The sequence below is a fragment of the Microplitis demolitor genome, chromosome 6, assembly GCF_026212275.2.
Source record: "Microplitis demolitor isolate Queensland-Clemson2020A chromosome 6, iyMicDemo2.1a, whole genome shotgun sequence".
Lineage (NCBI taxonomy): Eukaryota > Metazoa > Arthropoda > Insecta > Hymenoptera > Braconidae > Microplitis > Microplitis demolitor.
In genome coordinates this window covers 22,716,602-22,744,111 of record NC_068550.1, presented here as the reverse complement: position 1 = coordinate 22,744,111, position 27,510 = coordinate 22,716,602, and the positions used below count along the sequence as shown (strand labels likewise).

The 27,510-nt window shown below is 24.3% G+C and overlaps 1 protein-coding gene across 6 annotated transcripts in view; it reads left to right on the top strand.

Annotated features, from left to right (window-relative positions):
• The window catches only part of LOC103575125 (uncharacterized), a 60,098-nt gene that overhangs the window by 20,258 nt on the left and 12,330 nt on the right, over positions 1-27,510 (top strand). For 3 of the 6 annotated variants that reach the window (XM_014443838.2, XM_014443837.2, XM_014443836.2), the window contains one exon: positions 26,087-26,147. In XM_014443838.2, coding sequence (XP_014299324.1) covers positions 26,087-26,147 — 61 coding nt within the window. Of the gene's footprint in view, positions 1-3,423; positions 3,619-4,521; positions 5,120-26,086; positions 26,148-27,510 lie in introns of those variants that run through there. The other 3 variants (XM_053739847.1, XM_014443834.2, XM_014443839.2) reach the window with 2 other exon arrangements.

Here is a 27,510-nt window from a genome sequence, read left to right as displayed (position 1 = left end):
TACTAAAAACATTATATACTTTTTTTCTCTAAAGTCAATCGTTTACAAGTTAATTGCAGAAAACCATCAATGTCTTAAGAAACCAGACTTTCAAGGCGTTCTACCCGCATGGAAAAGCTATATATTGTTAAAAGTATATAAAAAAATATATGATAAATATATAGTGGCAAAAATATCTATATTGAACAAATATATGTTTTATATATTTTTCTATATATATTATCTCATATAAGCCTCAATATATTCTTGTCATATATGGATAGTATATATATAATTTATAAGTATAATATAATAAACTTGATATATACTTCCATATATTTTGACCCATATAATTAGTGGTATTTGGTCTCGATATAATTGATTATATATGAAACAATTTATATATTTAAATATATAGTACGCAGTATATCGGAATTATATTTTTCTAATATTTTTCGCAATATATTCAAAATTTTTTTTTTCAATTTCTACACAATTCCACAAAAAAAGTCAAGTTTATTTTTTTTTCTTTTCATTGATCTTGCATTTACTGAATAACTAACGCAATGAGAAAAATAAAAAAAAGTCCCATATATTTTACAATATACTGGAAACCATATATTTTTCAATTTACTGGGAAACATATATAAAAAATACTATATATTAATTAATATACTACTTTTAATATAATATATCAATATAAAAAAAAGATATATTAAAATATATATGCAAAACATAAATAAAAAAGTCATACATTGATAAATATATTGGTAATAAATTTGAGTAATATATTTTTATTGAATATATTATCATATATGTTTTCACATATAAAGCTTTTTCATGCGGGTAGTTCTTAAAATTTATAATGAAAGCTCAAAAATTGGATTGAATTTTTTTTAATATATGGAGCACCCTAAGTTCCATCCCACATGAAAAAACTTTATATGTAAACCATATATGATAAAATATATGAATATTATAATGTGATATATTGTACAATATATAAAATAATATTGATATTTTTGCCGTATTAATATATGATTATATATTGAATAAAGATATATTGCTAGAATATATTACCAATATATTTATCAATATATTACTGTTTTATATATATATATTTTAATATATATTTTTTTTTATATTGATATATTATATTGAAAGTAGTATATTAATTAGTATATAGTATTTTTTATATATGTTTCCCAGTAAATTGCAAAATATATGGTTTCCAGTATATTGTAAAATATGTGCCACTTTTTTTTACTTTTCTCATTGCGTTAGTTATTTAGTAAATGCAAGATCAATTAAAAAAAAAAAAAAAATAAACTTGAATTTTTTTGTGGAATTGTATAGAAATAAAAAAAATAAAATTTTCAATATATAAGTTTTAATATATTGGAAAAATATAATTCCAATATACTGCGAACCACATATTTGAACAAATAAATTCTTTTATATATAATTAATTATATATAGAACATATACCACTAATTATATGGGTCACAATATATGAAAGTATATATCAAGTTTATTATATTATACTTATAAATTATATATATACTATTCATATATGGCAAGAATATATTGAGCATTATATGAGATAATATATATGGTTAAATATATTATTATAAATATATAATTAAATATATGTAAAAAACATATATTTGTTCAATATAGATATTTTGGCCACTATATATTTATCAGATACTTTTTTATATACTTTTAACAATATATAGCTTTTCCACGCGGGATATTATGAATTAATTTTTAAAATTCTTGAGTGACCTTCAAAAATCTATATTTTAATTTTTGAATTTTTGAAATTGAGCGACACCTTAAATTTTTTATCGAGCTAATTTTTGGAGAGGGTTTTCAAAAAAATTTTCATATAAGTCTCGAAAAAAATAAACATTAGTTTTTTTTTGGGCCACCATAATATATATATAAATAAGAAGAAATAATAATTAATTGGAGTACTTATATATTTTCTAAGAGAATAAATTTGAGAGCATGGTAGTGAAAAGCACGATTGCTGGAATAGAATGAGAGCTTGCATTCTATACCACAGGGTCAATGATCGACAACAACGCTCCCTTACAGCATTCTTGATGCACTTATATCTATATATACATACTTACACATGCCCGTCATTCAAGTGAGAATAGAATGTCAGTCGCGCCCTCTATCTTGAGCTCATCGACGCCTACTGCTTCCATTCCAGCCCTCTCTTCTTCTCCTTCGCTACTCCACCCGCGACTTTGTGAGTAGAAAAAAAAGGGGTGGAACGGGGGGAGTATGATCACTCATCTCTGTCACTTAAAAAAATCTTTAGTATTTTTATTTTATATAAAATATATTATTCCACTTATTTATTAATGCAGAGAAATAAAAAAAAAAATTTATAGGATTAAAAAAAAAATATTTAATAAAAATCGCCAGAGATAGTGAAGTTGGATGAATAGTTTAAAATGGATTTCAATAGCGTATGCGATGAATAAAAATAAAAATAATAGTAATGAAAATATATATATATATATATAAATAACTAAAAGAGTCTATTGTGAATGTTGAACTCGATTGAATACATTTCCAATGGGTTATATAGATCTATTGGCCTGTGTAATTTTTAGATTTCGTATTCAGTATTTTTGCTCATTGTATTCAAGGGCCAGTATTAAAATTTTTACAATAATAATAATAATAAACAAGAAGATGAGTGGGTGAATTTTTTTTTATTTTTATCAAGAGGAAAAACTAAAAATAAAAATTCATTTTACAAAATTCTAATTAATTAAATTAAAAAAAAAAAATTGTGTTTATTGCAGTAGTTTTTTTTGAATAAAAAAAATCTCTTATTTTTATTGTGGAGCTGATAATTTTTAAAGTAAAATTTTCTTTTAATTTTATGGGGATCGAAATTTTTGAAATTTTTTAATTAATGTAATTTCGTTTAATGGTTTTGATAAAAGTTAATCAACATACGATATTGGTCTTTATTCACCTAAAAATACTTGCCTATAATTTTATAAAAAGAATCAAATACTAATATCATTATTTTCGGGATTAATAGTTTCAAGGTTAAAATAAAAAAAATTCAGAGTTAAGGGAATATAAACATATATATAACTAATAAGAATGATAATTATTGAGATAATTAATATTCGTTATTAAAAACCCACAATCTAAACTTATTGATCGGCATTCCAGGCTGGATCTCAAAAGTACGCGGTTGTGGGCACAAACTTCGTGGAGACTCGGTTTTATCCGTAGAGCGACGAGTGCCCACGAGTTTGCCCGAGAACTCGCGAAAAAAAATTCTCGCGCATTATTTCTGCGCATGTGTCCTATGATTGGTGGGTTAGACAGAAAAAGTAGGGACGGCGCGAGCCCGGCGGTAGACAGTAGCTGAAGTACGTCGCCCTCAGTGCGTGAAAAGCGGCCGGCCGGCGCGCATCTTTAGCGCCGCGAAAATTAAATTTATTTTAAATATAAACAATAATTAATAAACTTTTATCTCAATAAACAATTTTTAGTCAATTAAATAAATAAATTAGTGATGTGACAGTGGACTTTATTTTATAATTTAATATGAGGAATGAAAATGTCGGGTGTGAATTTATATTTTATGTCAGAAGGGTGAGGAATTATATATATATATAAATTAATCTATCAATTAATTAGTAGGTTAATTGATTGATTGATTAGTCTGTTTAAAAAATAAAATTTAGAGGCATCAAGCTTTGGTTTAAATAAATAAATAGTCGGAGACATTTAAAAAGAGATTGTAGATGATGCTATCGGGGTCTTTATTATTCTATACAGACTCCAAGCATCCCATTAAAGAGTTATTTATGTAATTTTTATAATCATCGCTGATATAAGATAACGTAAGAACGTTGACCTCAATTATTAAATAAATACATTTTTTTTATGCATAAATTATGGTATTTATGCAGTTTTTTTTTTTGTTTCTTTTATTGCATGTGATTATTGACATTAATTTTATTATCAAAGATTATCATTATCTTTATATCGAATAAATTTATAATTTTTGAATTATTTAAAATTATTTGGGTATTTTTCAAAAATGAAATTTGAACTCTGACTTTAAAATATTTCTACAGTTAAATGTAATTGACCTAGACACTTCCGGACTAAAAATAATCTCTAAACTGTCCTCTGTATATAATATAGATTTATTCAAATATTTATCAGATTTTGAAATATTTAATTTTTGAAAACTCAGGGCTGCCTATAATTCCTTTCTTCACTTTATTTTTAATTTTAAAATTTTCTTAATCATTTTTGACATTTTATATTTTAAAAAATTTTCAATAAAATAAAAATTTTCCAAAATTAATTAATTTTCTTAGAAATTTTTTTTTGGTTTTCATTTTTTTAAATTTTGTAATAAAAAAAAAAAATTTAAGACAAAATTTCGATAAATTTTTTTAACTTCACCTAAAAATCTCTAAATTTTCAAACAAAAATAAAAATTCTAAAAAAAATTTAAATTAAAATATAAAAATTATTTCAAAGAGAAAAATTATTGCACACAACAAAAATGGCTACGAATATAAAGCGAATAAGTGAAGTGACCAATCAGACAGTAAAGAAAAAATTTCATATTTTAAAAACAATGTGCACAATAAATAAATAAAAAAAAAAAGAGTAAATGGTCGAGGGAAAGAATCGGGAGCGTCGTCGCCGGAAGCGAAAAGAAGAGAGACCGTCAGTTCGGATAAGTGGGAGTGGGAGTAGGACCGGGAGTAAAAAAGAATCAAAAGTGGCGTCGACACACAAGCGCGAGCATAATCACGAGTCCTGCGGGACTCGTAACCGCCGCAGAACTAATGGTGGCTCGTTATCAAGTCGCGGTAGCGCGACGAGCTTACAATGTGGATTATGTGCCGTTTTGACGAGTCTTTTTCGCCGGGCGATGTGCATTGCCGGCAGTAGACGTGGCTCAGGTGAATCCTGTTATCAGGAGCTTTCTACTGATATGCAACAGCATAATGTTACTAATATACCGACAACAACAGTAACTGATACTTTATCTTGTCAGACACAACAATTAAATACTGAGGCTGAACGTCACACTTCGTTTACTCAACGTCTACGTGAATCTATTGATGAGGTAATAAAACATATCAAATATATCTATACTCATACTTAGATGAAAAAACTGTTTACTTGGTATATTTATAAATATAACAACTGTTATAATTATAGATAACAAGATACACGCGATCGAAACATTATTTTTCCTCTCTCTCTCTCTTAACAATAATAATTTTGATTTGTTATATAAATATATATGTATGTATTTAAGAAAAGAGCGGGCAAAACGGACCATCCCAAAAATTTGGTAGAAAAAAATTTTTTTTTAAAAATTGTTATATATGTCCTGTAATGTATATATGTACTGTAATGTTAAATTATGATCAAAGTAAATTGAATATTCGGCAGAAATTTCAAAATCGCTATGAGGGCAGTTTTAGGAGTTAATAAATACACGAATATATAATTAATGCTTTATAAGTTGGGCTGGATGTCAAACAAACAAAGGTTAATGTTTAATTGTTGCTTACGGTCTATAAGATGATTAATAACTTAACACCATCATATCTATGCTACTATACAAGAAACAATAAAATTATTTAAATTAACACACACACGAACAATAACAGCTAAAAGGTCTATTATATACACGGAAAGAAAATTGGGGGAATGGTTCCCATAATTTTGTGAAATTATTTCCTATATCAGTATAGGAATTACGACCATAAATTATGGGAATGATACCCATGCCATTATGGAAACCATTTCCATAACACATAGGAATACCCATAATTTTCTAAAAAAGTTGTTAACAGTGTAGCAAATTATAAATAAATAACTCATTACATTATATAAAATTTTCTAAAATTTATAATAATAGTCAATTACGAGTCTTATCATCATTTTTTTACAATTTCAAGTGTAAAATTTTTTTTAACTTTTTTTGACGGGTGGTCCGTTTTGCCCGTTCAGGAATAAAAATGTCTTCCATGGCAAATGGAAATTCGGTTTAATTACTACAAATGTAATTAAAAGTAATATAAGTTTATTACTTCCTTAGCGGTTCCGTTTTGCCCGCCTTTCTCCCCTATGTCTATATACTTACAGAAAAAAATGATATCTCAGCCCGAGAATATTTATTTTAATCCGGAAAAACCAAAATTTTTTTTAACAAAGGAAATTTTTTTTATAATTTTTTGAAACATTCAGTGAATTAGATTATGAGTTATCCAGGGAAAATGAAGTAAATTATTATTTTTTTTTTTTTTTTTTGAGTATTCTCTTTCACGATATCTCTCAAACAAATAAACCGATTAAGATTATTCTTGCGCTAGTCAACGCGTTTTTACTGTGTTCAAAAACAAATTATTTTTTTTTTGATTTTTTAATTATTTCAAAGTCTATTATATTGAATAATAAAAAATTTTCAGGAAAATTGGCGGCTAATAATTTCCAATTGTCGCAAGAACAATTCAAATCATTGATTGATGAATAATAGAGTTTACACACTTGAAACTCACTTTTGAGTACCGAAAATAGCTTTTTATCTCAAAACACTGACATCTGATAAAAATTCGATTTTCGAAAAACGGACTGAAATCAATAATTTTTACTATATTTATACATATATTTCTATGTTGTGTTGGAATATAACTGACCTAAGATTTAAAAGGTAGTTTTATTTATAGATTTGAAGAGGGATTTAAGGTTGAAGAAATTTATTGGGGGTTGTTAGATAATTTTTTTTTTTTTTACATGAGATTGCTTTTTTATGATAAAATGTCTCAAGGTCATTGTTGATCTCAACTAACTTTTTTTAAAATTTAATAATTTTAATAACAGAACCAATAATTTATTAAATCGATTAAATTCAATTAAACTCTCGATTAAATTTTAAATTCATTTACAAAATGTTCCAATTTTTTTTTTAATTATTATAATTATTATTGTTACTGTTATTGTTATTATCATTAATACTATAGAGTAAGTGAATTAATTAACGTTTAATTAAAAGATGTGATAAGTGTTTGACACGATTAATTTAATCGTCACGAGTGTTAGTTACAATAAAAAGTTGTACGCAACACAACAAAAAATAAGTAAAAATAAAATACTTGTCTCGCAATGCTATAGACTCGAAGGTCAAGACAAGTTAAAGTTGTATCCTCGAGTTAAGAGACTGTGTATCAGGTTTTGATAGCTTTAATTTTTACATATTGAATAAACTACATTGCAGATTTTAAAATCGCCTAATTATTATCAGATTATCACGCAACTACTTTCTTCATTTGTTTTTAAATAAGCTATTTTTTTGTCAGGCTCATGACCATCTTTGGTCATTCGTTGTACTTATTGATAATTCAACTGATCATTTATTGAGATTGTAGTTATTATTAATTAGTCAGTATCGGTTAACCGGTGGGTAAACTTGAATATGTCATTTGTCTTATTATTAATTATCAGTACATCAATAAATCAATATTTTTTTATAATCAAACATTCAAATGAATGCTTTTATTATTTTATCTTCGATTGTACTATTATTATTATCTTATATATATGGATATATATATATTCTTGTAAGCGAAATGATTTTTAAGAGAATAAATGTATGACGTAAAAATCCAGACAAAATAGGTCAATCGTTCACTTTAAAAAAAATTTTTTATTATTTTCATTTAACAATAATAATAAGAATTTTGAATTAACAGGATGAAGATAAGCAGTCGTAAAATATCAACCAATGAAAAATTTAATTTTGAGATTTATTTCCCAAATAACTTCATTAGGGTGGCCTAAAAAAATCAACTTTTTTTTTTTGAGACTCTTTTAAAAATTTTTTGGTTTACGATTTTTTAAGAAGGCCCCCAAAAATCGACGATGAAAAATTTTCAAGAGGTCACGAATTTTGAAAATATCAAAAATCATCGAAATTTGAATTTTTATTTCAAATTTTTTTCTTGTGGCAGTAATAGTTTATATTTGTAAAATCATGACCCCGCTGAAAATTTGTGCCCAAATTTAAATATTTAAACCTCGCTCAAGAATTTTGAATGTTTCGAGTGCTGTCTTTTGGACGTTTTCGAGCGACCGGAGAATAATAATAAAGCCTCGATTTTTTCACAATCAATTTGCATCACAATCAATGAAAATATAACAGAGAAATATAAATAATAAGTTATTTACATACTTTTTTATTTTTTAATTCAATTTTTAGGTTTTTTCGCTTATTCAAACCTTAGCAAATTTTATTGTTTAAGACTGTCCTGTATATTTTTGGTTATGCAAAAGTTATATTTTACTGAAATGACAATAATTGAGTCATAAAAAAATACAAAAACTAATTAAAAGTATTCGTCACATATTATCGGTTAATATTCAAAATTATTGAGCGCCGTTTAAATATTTAAATTTTCGGCTAAAATTTTCAGTGGGGTCATGATTTTATACATATAAACTATTATTGCCACGAGAAAGAAAAGAATTTGAAATAAATTCAAATTTCAATCATTTATGATACTTTCAAAATTCGTGAGCGACCTCTCGAAAATTTTTTATCGTCAATTTTTGGAGATGCTTTTTAAAACTTCGTAAACCAAAAAATTTTCGTAAGAGACTCGAAAAAATAGACGATTTTTTTTGGCCTAAACTTCATAGTAACTAAAAAATTATATAAAATAAAACTTTTTGGAAAATCAAGTCGAGTTTAAAAACTATATTACAGAGGGCCATCCATTAACTAAAATTAAAATTCAAATAATTTGATACGTTATTGCAACAAATAGTAAATAAACTTTTCTCATTACAAGTTGAAAATTATTTTGTGATCTTTTTATGTTACAATATTTCCGGTGTAATAATTTCAGTAATGGAGCGTCGAGTTATTTTAGATTAATTGGATTTAATCGTCAAATATGATTAGTAACTTTGCGAAACCGAGTCAAGTCCAATGAACCGTTTTTGATAGTTTTATGATTCGTTATAAAAAATTTTAGCCGATTTTTAATGGGTTTGCTTATTTTAGATTTTAAAATAAGATTTTTTTCTCCGACATTGATTAATAAAATTACATGGAAGCAATTTGTGCTCGACTACCCGTATGAAAAAACCATATACTCTCGATAATATATAAAAATTTATATGGTAAATAACTGAACATATATGGCGACAAAATTATTAATATTGATTAATATATGATTAATCATATATAATAATTTATAAGTTTAATATTATAATAATCCATGTATAAATAATTTAAAATATACATTGATACTACATACATTTATATAATTATATATTTACATGTATAAATATTATATATCAGTCATATAATTAAATCATATAACTTAAAGTATAGTATAAAATATTCAAAACAATACTTATAAGTTATCATGTAAAAAATATATATTACTGATATATATGTTGGAAATTATAAAGTCATATAATATTTCGGCAAAATTTTATATATGGCTCCATATATGACTTCTTATAATTCCATATAATTATAATATATTTTGAATTATACTGAGGCTCATATATTGCTTTTTCATACGGGTAGTTGAGATAAATTTTATTAAAAAATTTTATAAAAATGGCGTCTATGTTAGCTGACACCTCATTGATCATCAATGTCCAATAAAAAATTTTTTAATACATCAAATTTCTGTTAGAAAAAAAAATATTTAGTTTTTTTCTTAAATTTTCGTAAAAATATAATTTTGTAGAAAATAAATTTTTTTAAACCTAATGGGTAAAAAAATTTTGATTATTTGAATTAATGCTTGTTGATATTAAAGTTGTAAAGAAATAAAAAGTTTTGAATCTGTGAGTGAGTAATTGATGAATACTTTAATAGTTTGTTGAAAAAATAAAACGAATAGCCGAGAATCGCGCGAATCGATTTAATAGCGTGTTCTGTAAGAGGGTGAACGACTGACAAGTAAAGTAAATGTCCTGAGTATATCCTTTATTACTCCCACTGTTAAACTGAGAGGATAAACGCATTTAATTGCCTGACTAGAACAATTAGTCACTACTTTAACTTTCATTCTGTAATCCAATACTAACTCTGCGTATCTATTCTAGAATATTTGTTGTAACTCACTGAATTTATGATTACTCGTGTAACTAACTTTACTACACGGAGACTAAATTATAGTAATCGTTTCTAGTACGTACACGGAGAAAAAAATATAGTAATTTTTACTAATAAATATGGGTAAAAATTACTATATTTAGATTGTAATGTTGAACCGCTATTGAAAATATAGGAAATATTATTAATCACATTAGTATATTTTACTTATCATGGTTAGTAATTTTTACAATACGGATAAAGGAATATTTACTATACTGCTTAGTAAAATATACATCGCAAATATGGAATAGTACAAAATCTGCTTAGGAATAATTGCAATTAATAATTACAATAAGCTTCCGTAATTTGAAAAGTAAGAATTAAAATTAACTGATTGTAAAAAATAATATATTTATACGAATTATTAATAAATATATAATGCATTTTTTTATCTTAATACATGAATCTTTTCATACTTATAAACAAATATATATATATGACTATTATAAAGATTTATAAACAATTAAATTTTTAAAGTATAATTAATTAATTTGAAATCATTGATTCGAGCATAGTTGACTGTACACTAGTTGACAATTTAGTGTTAACTAGATTTATAACTATTTATCTAATTTAAAAATTATTCATCATAAAAAATTCAGTGAGTCTATAAAGGATAAATAAATGATTCAATTTGCTATTATTGTTATAACAAAACATTTAATTTAAAAAGTTATTGTCATAGTACAATATGTTGTGTATTTGTAGGAAAAGACATTAATTATGATTATATATAATAATATAATAAATATTAAGATGCTGTTAGATTCCAAAGGAGCGTCTATAACCGGCAGTTCCATTTTCACTTTTTTTAATCACAAGCACATGCATATATATTTCACCTTCACTCAAATAATCACTATACAATTTTATAGGTTATGTTTCCTGAAGACAGGTTAACAGTACACACTATTCCAAAGCCGTTTGGGCAGAACTGAGTGGAGCGCTCGCCGGGTTACAACGATATGGTTTCAACATAGTACAAAATTACTAAACGTTTAGTAATTTTTGTATACTATGTACTTAGTAGTATTTCTTATGCGCATAGTAAAATTCATAATACACGTAGTAAATTTTATTTCATGAATAGCAAAATTTATATTCCGTTCAATAATTTATCAAATCTCAGAAATGTAATATTTACTATATTGCTTTGTAAAATATACTTTCCGTTGTATTGTATTTATTAAAAATTGATGTAATAAAATTTACAACTCTGTTTAAAAAAAATTCAATCATGATAGTAAAAAATCTATTACGTATAGGAATTTTTAAAATCTGCATATTGTAATAATTACTGTAAATTTTACTAAACGTTTTGAAATAATTACAAAATAAAATGTATTTATTCATTTCTGTTAGTAAATTTTACTAAAATATTGTAATTATTACTATATTTTCGAGACTCGTTTTCTTCGTGTATAAAATATCAACCCACAAGGATATGGTTAATAATTACTTTAAATTATGGGAGTTTCTGAAAAAATTTACCATAAATATAAGAACGATTCCTATTATTATGATCATAGTTCCTATATCGTACGGTAATTGAATTATGGTAATGATAACTAGATTCATGAGAATAGTTTCCATATAGTCACGTAGTGATAAATCCTACACAAAGAAAAAAGTACAGCAACTTTGACTTAAAAATATCAATTTAAATTACTAATTTCATTCTTTAAAATTTAATTTTTAGTTATATTTAGTTAATTTTATTATTTAAATATGGAATTAAATATAAACTGCCCCGCATGAAAAAGATTTATATGTGAAAACATATATGATAAAATATATGAATATTATAATGTGATATATTGTACAATACATAAAATAATATTAATATTTTTGCCGTATTAATATATGATAATATATTGAATAAAAATATATTGCTAGAATATATTATTAATATATTACTTTTTTATCTATGTTTTATATATATATTTTAATATATCTTTTTTATATTGAAAGTAGTATATTAATTAATATATAGCATTTTTTGTATTTTATATATATGTTTCCCAGTATATTAAAAAATATATGGTTTCCAGTATATTGTAAAATATATGGGACTTTTTTTTACTTTTCTTATTGTGTTAGTTATTCAGTAAATGCAAGATCATTGAAAACAAAAAAAAATAATAAACTTGAATTTTTTTTGTGGAATTGTGTAGAAATTAAAAAAATAAAATTTTCAATATATTGGGAAATATATAAGTTTTAATATATTGGAAAAATATAATTCCAATATACTGCGAACCATATATTTAAACATATAAATTCTTTCATATATAATTAATTGTATAGAGAACATATACCACTAATTATATGGGTCAAAATATATATGAAAGTATATATCAAGTTTATTGTACTATACTTATAAATTATATATATACTATTCATATATGACAAGAATATATTGAGCATTATATGAGATAATATATATGGTTAAATATATTATTATAAATATATAATTAAATATATGTAAAAAACATATATTTGTTCAATATAGATATTTTTGCCACTATATATTTATCATATATTTTTTTATATACTTTTAACAATATATAGCTTTTCTATGCGGGTACGCTATTCATCTGCTTTACTGAAATTAATAAACAGATTGTAACTTTTGTATACTGTAGGATATTTAATGCATATTTATAGGTAGAGAGTAAAAATTGTTGAATCGTATTGTTAAATGTAGTATTAAACGTTTAGTAATAATTTAATTTTTTTTTTTTTTGAAATTTGCTGTTCGATTAATAAAGAGTGCAAGTAAATTAGTAATTAAAGTAATAATATTTAAATTTTTCATATAAACATATAGTATTAATTACTATTTTGTGATTTTTACTGTACATTTAGTAATAACTAGTAAAAGTAATGCACTCATTGACTTGCATTAGTATTTCTTAAATATAATTAAGTATTAAAATATCACATTGAAACTGTTCCTAGAAACGTATGGGAATAGACTGATAGAAGGATTTTTCAGCATTTAAAAATATTTCTCAATATTTAAGAACTCATTTAATAAATAGTAGGAAATATTTGTTGAATACAAAAAAATGATGTCTAGGAAATGATTTCTCAAAAAATTATATCCATCATGGTAACCGCTTCCACAATATATGTGAAATATTCCCATAATATTATAGTTATCGTTCCTACACTACTATGGTAAGCGTTACCATACATTATAGTAGTGATTCCCATAGTGCCTAGAAATCGTTACCATAATAGTATGGTAACGATTACTATGACAGTTGGGTAACCATTACCATAATATGAAGAATTTTTAAATGTTATGGTAATCGTTAGTATATACTACAGTAATAGTTACTATAATATTATGGTAACTTTTACAGTATGGAAACCATAATGACATAGAAAAGAGTACCATAATTTGTAAGAGTGTCGTTTCTAAGAACCATTTCCATGATATATTGTAATTGTAACCATAAATATATCTGCATGTCATCAATGACGGTTATAAACACTTTTGAAAAAAATATAATTTTTGAGGTGGTCCATTTTGTCCACTTTTTCCCTATATATATGAGGTCCTTGACATAGCGATCGATTTTACGGTAGCTGTGCAATTATATTACGTTATATATAGGGACAGAATAGGGCGAGATGGGATAAATAGAGTGAGATGAAATCAGAGGGTAAGAGAGGACGCTGGAGTGAGAGAGGGAGAGAGATAGTTAACGAAAGCTTGTCAGTCACAGAGGTATACCTGTGCTTGAATTTCAAGTACAGTACAGAGTAATACTCAACAGTATGTTGTACATATGTATTTAATAATACATATGTACTGGTACATCGGATTATCGTTTAATCAATTTTGTCTCGATTAGCTTTTGCTTTAACTTTATTTCAAACTTTATTTATTAATTATTCACTTCTTTTTACATCAAATAGTTATTTAACTTGATAATATTTAATATTAACCCAACTTTGTACTCTCATAATTAATCTATTTTTTTTTTTTTTTTTTTTTTTCAACTTTGACGACGAAATTTGATCAATTTTTAAATATGGCCAAATTTTCGTCTTTCACAACTTTTTTTCTTTATAAAAAAATTTTTTTAATTTTCTGTAAAAGTAAGTCGAGTAATTTAAACAAAAATTTTGAATTTCGTTTTTTTTTTAAATTAAAGCTTAAAAAAAAAAAAAATAAGCACTCTGTGACTTGACTACTTTCCAAGATATAAATTTATAAAAAGCAAACCCCAATATTTCACCGGCAACTAAAAAAGTTTATCCATAAATTTATTATATATTTAAATAAATAAATAAATAAGCAAGTTTATATCATACATAGACAATATATATTTATTATAAACGTACTTAACAGCGTAGTGTATAGCGTAGATTTTAAAGTGGGTGATGGTGGTAGTAGATGAGGAGTTAGACGATGAGGGTTGCCAGTGACGTCACCGAAACTCGGGTCACGTACTGGAATTCAGGTCGACTCTTTACTACAACACAACCTCGATCTTATGCTTCCATTCGTTTAATTTTTTTTTTTTTTTTTTTTTTTTTTTATATATTTTCATTATTTTATTATATCGCACAATTTTATTTTATTTTTTTTTTTTAACAATCTAATAAAAATTTTCAGCTTTTAATCTTATATTTCTCCACCAAACAGACAGATTTTAATTAATTAAACAGCAATGGTAGTAATAATCATCGTTATTATTTAAGCTATTTTTTATACAGAGAGCAGAAAATATTTCGCGGACGAATGAACCAGATAATTTAATTATAAATGAATAAATTCTTTTTTAGAGAGTAATAAAAATGACAAAGAATGAGGAAGAAAAAAAAAAATAATAATAATATAAATAATATATAAGAAGAGAAAAAAAAAAAATAAGAAAATGTTGATGTGTCCTCGGAGAGGAAAATACAGTAAAACATAAGGCCTTTGCGAAAATAGCGTGCTACTATATATTATGCAGAATCGAGGGCGTGCATTGTGATGACGCAGATGGAAATAAAAAATTACTTAAAATTATAAGAGATTATTTTTTTTTTTTATTTTTATTTTTTCATTTATTGTTATTATTACTCTTGGGGAAAATCTAGTGGATTTAAGAGATTAGTTGACAGGACATCTTTTGTATTAAATTTAAAGAGCTACTATATTGCTTCAGTAGGTTTTATCGCTAAAGTTGATGGATGGGAAGATATTTTGATTTTAAGATTGTGTAATATTTGATTGAGTGATAAATGAGTTTTTTCAAAAAATTTGAATTTTGGGAAAAAATATTGAATTTAGAGCTTTGATCATAAGGACCATTTTTGTAGGAAATTTCAATAGCTACAAAAATGTGTCAGTATATTTTGTCACTAGAGTTGATAGATAAGGAGATATTTTGATTTTAAACTCGCTCGATATTTGAGTGAGTGATAAATGAGTTTTTTCAAAAAATTTGAATTTTGAGAAAAAATATTGAATTTAGAGCTTTGATCATAAGGACCATTTTTGTAGGAAATTTTAATAGCTACAAAAATGTGTCAGTATATTTTGGCACTAGAGTTGATAGATAAGGAGATATTTTGATTTTAAACTCGCTCGATATTTGAGTGAGTGATAAATGAGTTTTTTCGGAAAATTTGAATTTTTCGCGGAATTTTAAGCTTGTGACCAAATTTCACACGGGTCAAAAAAATGTACTAAGATAGTTTTACTGTAATAGTTATATTTTAACGCGAATTTACAATTTGTGATTGATAAAATAAATTAATGTTTTTTTTTTATTTATAAATAATTAAAATCAATAATTAAACATACAACATAAAAGCACAGAGATAGATGTATAGATAATTTTATAAAAAAACTACTTCAATAGGAATTTTTCTCATATTTCTTATTTTAAATCCAGAAATAAATATCGCTCTTGATTGAAAAGTTTTATAAAAAAAATACATTTGATTTTATCTAAAAAGTATTCAATAAATCTATCAATCACTTCTAGAAAAAAAAAATTGAATAATAAATTCACTGTGCAAGCAAAGTTATAATTATAAAGTAAATAAATATAAATAATTAGCTTATCAATAATTCCAAGGCAAAAAAAAATTATTTTTTTTCTGTTACGAAAAAAAAAACTTATTACCTATTTTATTTAAAATATCAATAATAAAATTTATCTTCTATACAATGTAAACATTTGTTTCAAGCTTGTCATATTAATATTATTTTTTTTTTTTTTTACATACAAATCCATCTTATCAATAATTTATTGATCACTTGTATTGCACCATTATGTTGTATATTTAATCTACATATGTAGGAATATATATTTATATGTATATATCTATATTTATTTAAATATTTGCTATGAAAAACAATACACTTTTACTTGCAACTTAATTTATGGGTTAACAATACGAAATATGATAAAAATGAACAAATACAATTTTATAGAAAATTTGATTCCCTACAAATTAGTTTCTATGCATTTTTATTGTATCATCAACTGCTGAGCTGTAATTGTCAATTTAAAGTTATCGGAAATAAATAAAAAATTTTAATTTTCCAAAATAATTTTTGAAATCAAAATTCTGGATTAACTGTCACAATTACGATAAAAATATCTCAGTTATTTTTTGTAGGAAATTAAATTTTCTACAAAAAAGGTCCTGATGACACAAACTCTAATTTTGACGGTTCTGCTGAAAAATTTAAATTTTTGTAAAAGCTTTCATAATCGTGAGAAAATTTTACAAATATATACATAAAGGATTAAATATATATATAAAAAAAAAAAAAAAAAAAAAAAAATGTATTAGGATGTAGACAATTGTTCTCCCATGAGACAATGTCATTTAACATCGGTTGTGAATGAATACGATCAAGTTAACGTACATCCGGTAACAACAGTAATATGAGTAATGTTAATAGGTACACTCTAACTCTCTAGTCCATTGTACAGTATTGTATGATACACTTGCAGTCTTTCTGTAATCTACAGTACTGTAATTAATGTAAGTGTACATCTCTGCCTAACAATCTGATATTTAAGTATGATTGTCATCATTTACAACGAATATTTCGTTAAACGTTTCCATCTCAGTTTATATAATATCCATGGAGAAAACTAAATGCAGGGAATTTAACTTGAAAATATCTATTACAATACTATGGAACTTGTATAATATTTATTATTTGAGTATGTGAATAAATATGAAGTGCATTAGTAAACTTGACGATGTTCAGTAAAATTTACTATTCAGACTATGGATTTTAATTTTTATTAGTTTTTAAACTTCTTACAATTATTACCATTTGTACGATTTGTTGGTGTAAATTTTAAAAATTTTTAAATAACTTGACTTGTCCGGGATTCGAACCCTGACCTCTCGCGTACGAACCCGATCATTAGTATGACCGTCCGATGTCTTGTTTGGACGCAGGTTTCTGAACTTGTAATCCATATTTTTCATCTGCTTTACTGAAATTACTAAACAGATTGTAATTTTGCATACTATAGAGTATTCAATCCATATTTTTAGTTAAACTATATTTTTACAGAATAAAAATCATTAAATAGTATAATGAAATGTATCATACTCCACATGGAGAAATAAGTATAGTAAATTTTACTAAAAAATATGAGATTAATTGGTAAATTTGAATAGTAATCTTTAAACGCTTATGATTTATATGAAAAATGAATAAACAGATAAGCATATTTTACAAGTCGTTTAGTAATTTCTACTAGTTATGGAAAATCTCCTATATTGCATATTAATCTTTAGTTATATTTAGTAAATTTTACTGTACTAGAATGGAAAAAAATAAAATTAAATATTTATGAGTTTTTAACTTTTTATTATTATTGCTGTCATTTTGATTATTATTGTTATTTATGTAATCTGTATTGGAGTTGGTGTCGATTTTTGTTTTTTAAAAAATCACTTGGTTTGAACCGAGATTCGAACCCTGATCTCCCGCGCGCGAGTACTTTTCTATGTCTGATGGCCCGATGTCTTCTTTGGACAAAAGTTATCTCCAGCAACTTTTAATTTTATCTATACACAGTAGAATTTACTATACAGATAGTAAAAAAATATAATCATGTTAGCGAAAAATACATTGCATAGTAATTTATAATATTTTGTATAGTAACAAATCCTGTATCGTATTAGAAAATAAACTTTCTTAAATTAGTATTTATTAATAATACTTGTAGTAAAATTTACTATGCAAATAATAAAAAATATAATCGTGTTAGCAAAAAATACATTATGCACAGTAATTTTGAATATCATTCTGTAATTATTACTAACTCGTAAAATTTACTAAACGTTTAGTAATAATTACAATACAGAATGCATTTTTTCATATCTGTTAGTAAATTTTACTACATGCTGAAAAAAAAATGCTAACTATTACCAGCTTGTGATAGGGAATGATTACCATCGTGTATGTGATAATTATTATCATGCGTTTGTGTTAACTATTCGTTCCTCGTATAGAAATAATTACTATTGCCGATAGTAATAGTTACCATCTAGATCGTAATATTTCTTATGTCTGAAAAATTTTTAATTTTACCTTCTAAGATAGTAATGGTTATCATCACGGATAGGAATAGTTACTATCTAGATACGAACGCTTACCATCTTCGATAGTAATAGTTAACATAAAAGAATGAGAATTATTAAAATGTAAGGTTAGGAATAGTTACTTTGTTAAGATGGCATATGTAATTTTTACTATACTTTTTTCTCTGTGTACATTTAATATAATAAATAGTAAAAAAAAGAAATAGTTTATCAATGTCATTGGTATTTTTTAGTAAAATATTTCCAAGACTCGTTGTCTCTTCATAGCAAATACATATTTCTATCGGCGTTAAAATTTCGCTTTTTATTATTTCCTCTGCTGTATAAAAAGTAAAAAAATTTTATTAAAATTGTGACATTAATTTATAATTCGATTATTTATTTATCGTAATCAGAGTTCTATCGAATGGTCATGTGACAAAGTAGGTTACACGAATCTATCGATATATTATAATAGACACTTAACCTATTTAACTTACGAGTGCCAGTTTCCCTCGTCTTTAATTTTCAACCCTTTCTTTTTTTCGATTCTTTGTCTTTTTATTTTTTATTACTACCTCTCATCAGTACTTATCGATTTATAATTCAATTTACTAATTATTCGATAATAATAATAATTATTATTATTGTTGTTGTTGCTATCATTACGATACAGAGAAAACGAGTTTCTGAAATAATATTTTATCTTTTAAGTAAAAAAAACCAATGAAAAACTACAATAATTACTAGTGTTGAAAAATACGATTATACAATTAAGCAATTTATGTAAAAATTTATTAAAAGTATCCATTTAATTATATACAATATAAAAAAATAAGAATTACTGAGTAATTTTTCCAAAGCAGATCGATAAAATTAATAATTAGTAGGATAATGTATAAGAATATCTATTACAAGTTCAGAGACCTGCGTTCAAAGGAGACATTGGGTTGCTGTACTGATGACCGAATTCGCACGCGGGAGATCAGGGTTCGAATCTCGGACAGGTCAAATTAATTTTAAATTTTAAAAATTGACACCAATGACAACAATAATAATAACAATTAAAATTTCAAATTGTTGTAGAGTTACAAAATATTGCGAAAGGAAATTAATATTTCTGACTTCAGTATAACCCCATTTTATCTTGCGCCAAAAAAAAAAAAACTGTTTCACTCCCTCAGTATTTTTTTTTTATCGAAATTTAAAAAAAAATTATATTTAACTATTTAAATCCCCGAATGAAAAAGCTTTATATGTGAAAACATATATGATAAAATATATGAATATTATAATATGATATATTGTACAGTATATAAAATAATATTAATATTTTTGCCGTATTAATATATGATAATATGTTGAATAAAAATATATTGCTAGAATATATTACCAATATATTTATCAATATATGACTGTTTTATATATATATTTTAATATATATTTTTTTTTATTGATATATTATATTGAAAGTAGTATATTAATTAATATATAGTATTTTTTATATATGTTTTTCAGTATATTGCAAAATATATGGTTTCCAGTATATTGTAAAATATATGGCATTTTTTTTTACTTTTCTCATTGCGTTAGTTATTCAGTAAATGCAGGATCAATGAAAAGAAAAAAAAACAATAAATTTGAATTTTTTTAGTGGAATTGTGTAGAAATTAAAAAAATAAAATTTTCAATATATTGCGAAAAATATTAGAAAAATATAATTCCGATATACTGCGAACCATATATTTAAATATATAAATTCTTTCATATATAATAAATTATATAGAGACCATATACCACTAATTATATGGGTCAAAATATATGAAAGTATATATCAAGTTTATTATATTATACTTATAAATTATATATATACTATTCATATATGACAAGAATATATTGAGCATTATATGAGATAATATATATGGTTAAATATATTATTATAAATATATAATTAAATATATGTAAAAAACATATATTTGTTCAATATAGATATTTTTACCACTATATATTTATCACATATTTTATTATATACTTTTAACAATATATAGCTTTTCTGTACGAGAAGATCTTCCCGCTATTTTTATTCGAAATTCATATCACTGGTTCTTATTACCCTTAAAATTTTTACTGTTGTCTAAAATTTTCTCTATACTTTTTTTTAGTTTTTGCTGTAAAAAGTTAATAAATTTAAATATTCGAGCAAAAACTCATTAAAAGTAAATTACAAAATACCACAATTACAACATGACCAATTTCGGAGTTTCAATCCTACTTTTAATAAAAATTAAAAAAAAAAAAAAAAAAAGAAAATTTGAAATGAAGCAATTAAAAGTTTAAAGTTTAAGAAATAAAATACAAAAGCATAAAACAAAGTTCACTAGGACAAACTGATTTATCGTTAAGTTCAACTGTAAATTATAATTGGCACTTGAGAGCAAGCTCACTATTAAGAGCTAGTTTGACTGTTCTCTACTCTATACTCTGCACTTCACTTATATAAAGAGTTAATATAACTTTTAAAGTGACTAAAATATATATATCATATTTTAAAAATAAATATAAATAAAAATTTATTCCATTTCAAGAGTAAACACAACAGGACTCAGCTTCCAGAGTCCAAGATTTTAATTATCTCGGATTTTTATCATCAACAATTTAATTGAACCTAATTTACATATATACATATATATAAATATATGAATACACATATATATAGATGAGAATTAACAAGGTAATTGATAGTTCAGAACGGAAAATGTCGTACCGGAACTCGAGCTAATAATAATATCAGATACATATCTATTGTATATATAATATTGTTATATTTATTTATGTGCATATATATGTATGTAAGTATATTATTCATGTATCTGAGACTATATTTAGCATCTAATTGATGTCAATAAATAAGTGTATAAGTGTTTCCATCGATTTTAAATAACTTTTATCAAAATTTATATTTTCTCACTTTCTTTAAATTCAAGATTTTTTTTTTTTTTTTTTTTTTAAGTTTACGAAAATCTAAGTTGATTTTTTAATCTAGGGAAAAGTATAAAGAAAATTTTAAGTATAAGCAGGTATGTGGGCTTATTAAGGCTGGAGAAAAAAAATTTTTAAAACCGCGGGAAAATTTGAATTTTTGAATTTAATTTTTTGGGATTTTTGCTAGGTTCTTCTTTTAAATAAGTTTATCTAATTTGATATTTTTTTTATGTTGAGAGAGGTGCAAAGAAAATTTTAAGCACAAGTAAAACTATGTGGGGTAATTTGGATCAGAGATTTGAATTTTAAAAAAAATAGTTTGGGAATCAAATTTGTTTTTCTTAAATTATTTCAAAAAATCACTTTATTTTGTACAGAATAAACTTACAAAAGTTGAATTTAAATAAATAATTGAAAAATGTTGAATTAAATTTTTTTTTTACGTTAAATTATAAAATTAAAAGTAATTGCATTAAATTGAAATTGTAAATTACTCAGAATATTCCTCGACCTCTTTTCTCTTGCCAGTAAAAAATTAAAAATATAAGAATAGTATTGAAAAAAAAAAAAAAAAAAATTCTTTACTAATTATAATTTAGCTCACATGATAATTAAAAACACACTACAGTGTATACTACTGAGGGTGTAGCAAAACCAGAGCAATTAGACTAATTGTCAAATAAAAAATATAAAATATAAACTACGCTTTATTTTACCCTTTTTTTATTATTCGCTCTTATTAAGCCATCACATTTATTTTATAATGAAAAATTTATTTATTATAAGCATTAATTTTTTTAATGCTTCTTAATTAACCCTACGAATTTATTAGGCTAATTTCACTTAATTGTTAAAAAAAAATTATTTTGGTTACCCGGTAAATTGACCTTTCAACAAAATTATCAGATTAAAGACAAAAGTACTGAAGACCTTTTGAGTGCAATAGAAAATTTTCAAATTTTTTAATAACTTGCACGCTTATAGTAATTTTATTAAAAATTGGAATTCGAGTTCGTTCGGAAATCTTCGGCTTTTTTCGTTCATTCTGGTACTTATAGGTTAGAATTGATTACGTAACGGATTTAGACGTAAGTGATCATCTCTATGTGAAATATTCCGTTAATTTTGTATTGTATGATATTTATAAATATGGATTTGCCAGTTTAAAACTTTTGAATAAAAATAGGGTAAAAAATTTCAAGTTAAAACAATAATAAAATTTTTTCTCGGCCAGAACAAGACCCAGATATAAGCCGTACACTAACTAGGCCAAAAGATAATTAGGCCTTAAAACAAACCGAAAGGCCTTATCAACTTGTAGGCTCATTTTTGGCCTGTTTATCAAGAATAATACAATTCTGATATGTTTTCAACTAACCACATGAAAAAGCTTTATATGTGAAAACATATATGATAAAATATATGAATATTATAATGTGATATATTGTACAATATATAAAAGAATATTAATATTTTTGCCGTATTAATATATGATAATATATTGAATAAAAATATATTGCTAGAATATATTACCAATATATTTATCAATATATGACTGTTTTATATATATATTTTAATATATATTTTTTTTTATTGATATATTATATTGAAAGTAGTATATTAATTAATATATAGTATTTTTTATATATGTGTTCCAGTATATTGCAAAATATATGGTTTCCAGTATATTGTAAAATATATGGGACTTTTTTTTACTTTTCTTATTGCGTTAGTTATTCAGTAAATGCAAGATCAATGAAAAGAAAAAAAAATTATAAATTTGAATTTTTTTGTGGAATTGTGTAGAAATTAAAAAATTAAAATTTTAAATATATTGCGAAATATATAAGTTTTAATATATTGGAAAAATATAATTCCAATATACTGCGAACCATATATTTAATCATATAAATTGTTTCATATATAATCAATTATATCGAGATCATATACCACTAATTATATTGTTCAAAATATATGGAAGTATATATCAAGTTTATTATATTATACTCATAAATTATATATATACTATCCATATATGACAAGAATATATTGAGGCTTATATGAGATAATATATATAGAAAAATATATAAAACATATATTTGTTCAATATAGATATTTTTGCCACTATATATTTATCATATATTTTTTCATATACTTTTAACAATATATAGCTTTTCCACGCGGGTAATTAAACTTCTTCTAATAAAATTCTATGGTTTCAGCGAGATTTCGACCAAATTTGAGCCTCTTTCAATGACAATCTAGGATTTCGGCCAAATTTAACCTTTGTGTCCTTCTTCGGCATATTTTCAGCCGATTATTTTTACCTGGACGGTTTTTATTATTGTAAACTATGTTATTATTTGGAAAATTTTTATATTATTGGTAATTTTAACCATAATTCCATACTGTCCTCATGCTACAGTTACTACAGCAATTTTTCTGTTATTTTTTTATGTAAAAAAAAACAGTAAAATTCTCTAGGTGCGTATTCACGTGTTTTTAGTAGCTAATTCATAAATATTTATAAAAAAGAAAAAAAAAATGAATTAATAATGAACTAGGTTTCAAAAAAATTTACAATATCATCAATACAATTAAAAAAATTTGAAAGCATTCGTACGAGACTAGTTTATAATTTCATCATGTGTATCATAGATCGTGATATTTATGACATGAATATCAGATGCGTTTATTCATAATTAATGTATCCTTATCCTTGACATAATAATAATAATATTGTCTTTGTACTTTGTCTGTGCGCTCTACTACGTTCATAATATAATTTTGACATATATATATATATATATATCCTCATTTTAATGAATATAATAGGATATAGAGGACGTCTGCGTTATATGATATTAATTAATTTTATATACTTATATATTTAAATCAGTGACTCAGAAAAAATTTTGATTTTTTTATTCGCTTACCTTTTAAAATATTAGTGAAAAGTAAGAAAAAAAATTTTCGTTAAATTTAAGTTGACAAATTGAAATTTTTAGTCAGAATTTTAAAAATCTTAAAAATTTTGAAAATTATATTTTTTTTTTTCTGTTACGGTCGATATTACGACCTAGGAAATAAATAATCTCATAGAAATTTAACTTAAAAATATGAATTTTTGAAAGTCGCTCAAAAATATTTAGAAATCAAAGTTTGAAATTTTTTTAACGACCTCGAAAACATATTTGGAAAAAAATTTTTAAAAAAATCCATACTTTTCCGTAGCCATATTTGTCCCAGCAGGAAATCAAAATTGAAAAAAAAAAGTTGATTTTTGAAAATTTTTGGGCGAGCCACTCAAATTTATACTATGGTTTATATTTTCAAAATGTTTTATTTTTAAAAAATTAATTGAATGCAGATATTATAAAGACTTTTTCGATGAAAAATTTAAATTACTACAACTACAATGCTATAGTAAAATTTACTAACAGATATGAAAAAATACATTCTGTATTGTAATTATTACTAAACGTTTAGTAAATTTTACTAGTTAGTAATAATTACACAATAAGATATTCAAAATTACTCGTAATGTATTTTTTGCTAAGACGATTATATTTTTTTACTAACTGTATAGTAAATTCTACTGTGTAAAGATAAAATTAAAAGTTGGTGGGGATAACTTTTGTCCAAAGAAGACATCGGGCCGTCAGACATAGGAAAAGACTCGCGCGCGGGAGATCAGGGTTCGAATCTCGGTTCAAACCAAGTGATTTTTTAAAAAACAAAAATCGACACCAACACCAATACAGATCCAATACAGTAAAATTTACTAAACGGGATAGTAAAATTTACTAAATATAATTAAAAATAAATATGCAATATAGGAGATTTTCCATAACCAGTAGAAATTACTAAAGGACTTGTAAAATATGCTTATCTGTTTATTAATTTTCCATATAAATCATAAGCATGGGAAAATTACTATCCAAAGTATAGTACGGGTACCTTTAACTCTAATGAAGTTATGCTGATTAAAATAATTTTTACCGTAACCATATTTATATATGTCTCTTCGTGCAATAACAATAAAATTGTCTCTGTTAAATTTTATTGCGCCAACAAAACAATTATTGTAATTCATCACATATAAAATGTGTAGTGTAAACAACAAACGAATCTTAATTCGGCTCGGCCTATTTTGCAATTGGCAATCAGCCGATTTATTTTTTGCCAACTTCGTTATCACGTCACATTTAAATCTTTCCTTCTTCTTTTAATTAATCAACATCTTATCTAACTAATTTGACTACTTAATTAGTTATTTATATACCTAATTATTCAATCATATAATTTTATTTATAGTTTTCAATTTAAAAAAAAATTTTTTTTTTGTTACAGCCAAACACTGAGATAACTACGGATGATAATCAACAAAATGACGCAATCATACGTATTTCCGGTAAGTTTTATAATTTTTTCTATTAAAAGTTATAAATTATTTGATTGCCATTAAAACTTTTTCACTAAAATATTGATTGATGATTAAAAAAAAAAAATAAAATAAAATGGAATTATTAAACTGAACATTTACTCCAAAGTTTAATCCCAATTATATTTAATTCACGCTCTTGAATATACTGGATAGGATACAAAGTCGAGTGTATTTTAAAATAAAATAACAAGTCAACTTTTCAATTGTCCCAATAAAATTCAATCTTATAAAGTTAAATAAATTGTGTGATTTATTATATATTTTAATTTAATGGCCAATTAAAAATCATACTAAAATTTATTTTCATCAACATTAATTCCCATAGATCATAAAAATTATTTTAGATTGTTAAATATTTTTTTTTATTGGCGAAAAAACAAATATTGTAATAGTTATAGATAAAGAAGTAAAGCAAAAGTGAGCATCCGAAAAGTAAATGGCGCTCATCAAAATTTGATAATTATTATTTTTAAAATAAAAAAAAAATTAGTAAATTCAAATTATGATGACTTTCATTTATGGTGTAGTAAATTTTATATGTGTTAAAAGTAATAATTATCGACTCTATACGACCCCGAGAAAAAATGCTTAGATATGATCATATCTGCTCATGTATGATCCTATATGATCGCATATATGATCATGGATGATCATACCTTTTCATGTATGTTTATACATGAGCTCACATATGAAGCCATGTATGATCATATATCATCATATCTGAACATTTTTTCTCAGGTAATTTTTACTTTAAAATTCTCTGCGTGTAATGACAGATCGGGAACTGATTTTGGGCGCCACCCGTTACTGTTGCGATGTAATAATTATTATTATTATCATCATCATAACTGTGATAAAATCAGTCAATTAATCCGAGTCCTTGCAAAAAAAAAAAAACCGCAAAATATTTGAAAATAAAAAAAAAAAATTAAGATTAAATTCTTACATACTTATACATAAAAGTACGTGACTAATGTGTCCTGTTACGTATTAACGAGGCCATTGCCATCCAGACGTTTAATACAACACACTAAGCCGCGCATTATATATCTATATATATTCATACATATAGATATATTTATTATTATTCCTGGCACAAATTTATTTAATTTATTTAGCCTTTTGTACTGTCATATACCTTATTTACAACATATGCAATTAATGATATTTTTTTATAACTATCATTATTTTATCTGTTATCTATTTTCCACTATGAATAACAACTCAATAAATACAAAATATATTTTTCATTTATTTTATTATTCAATATTCGCGCGAAATAAATTAGAAAACTGCGTAATTATTTATGTAGCAGATCAAACAAGTTGAA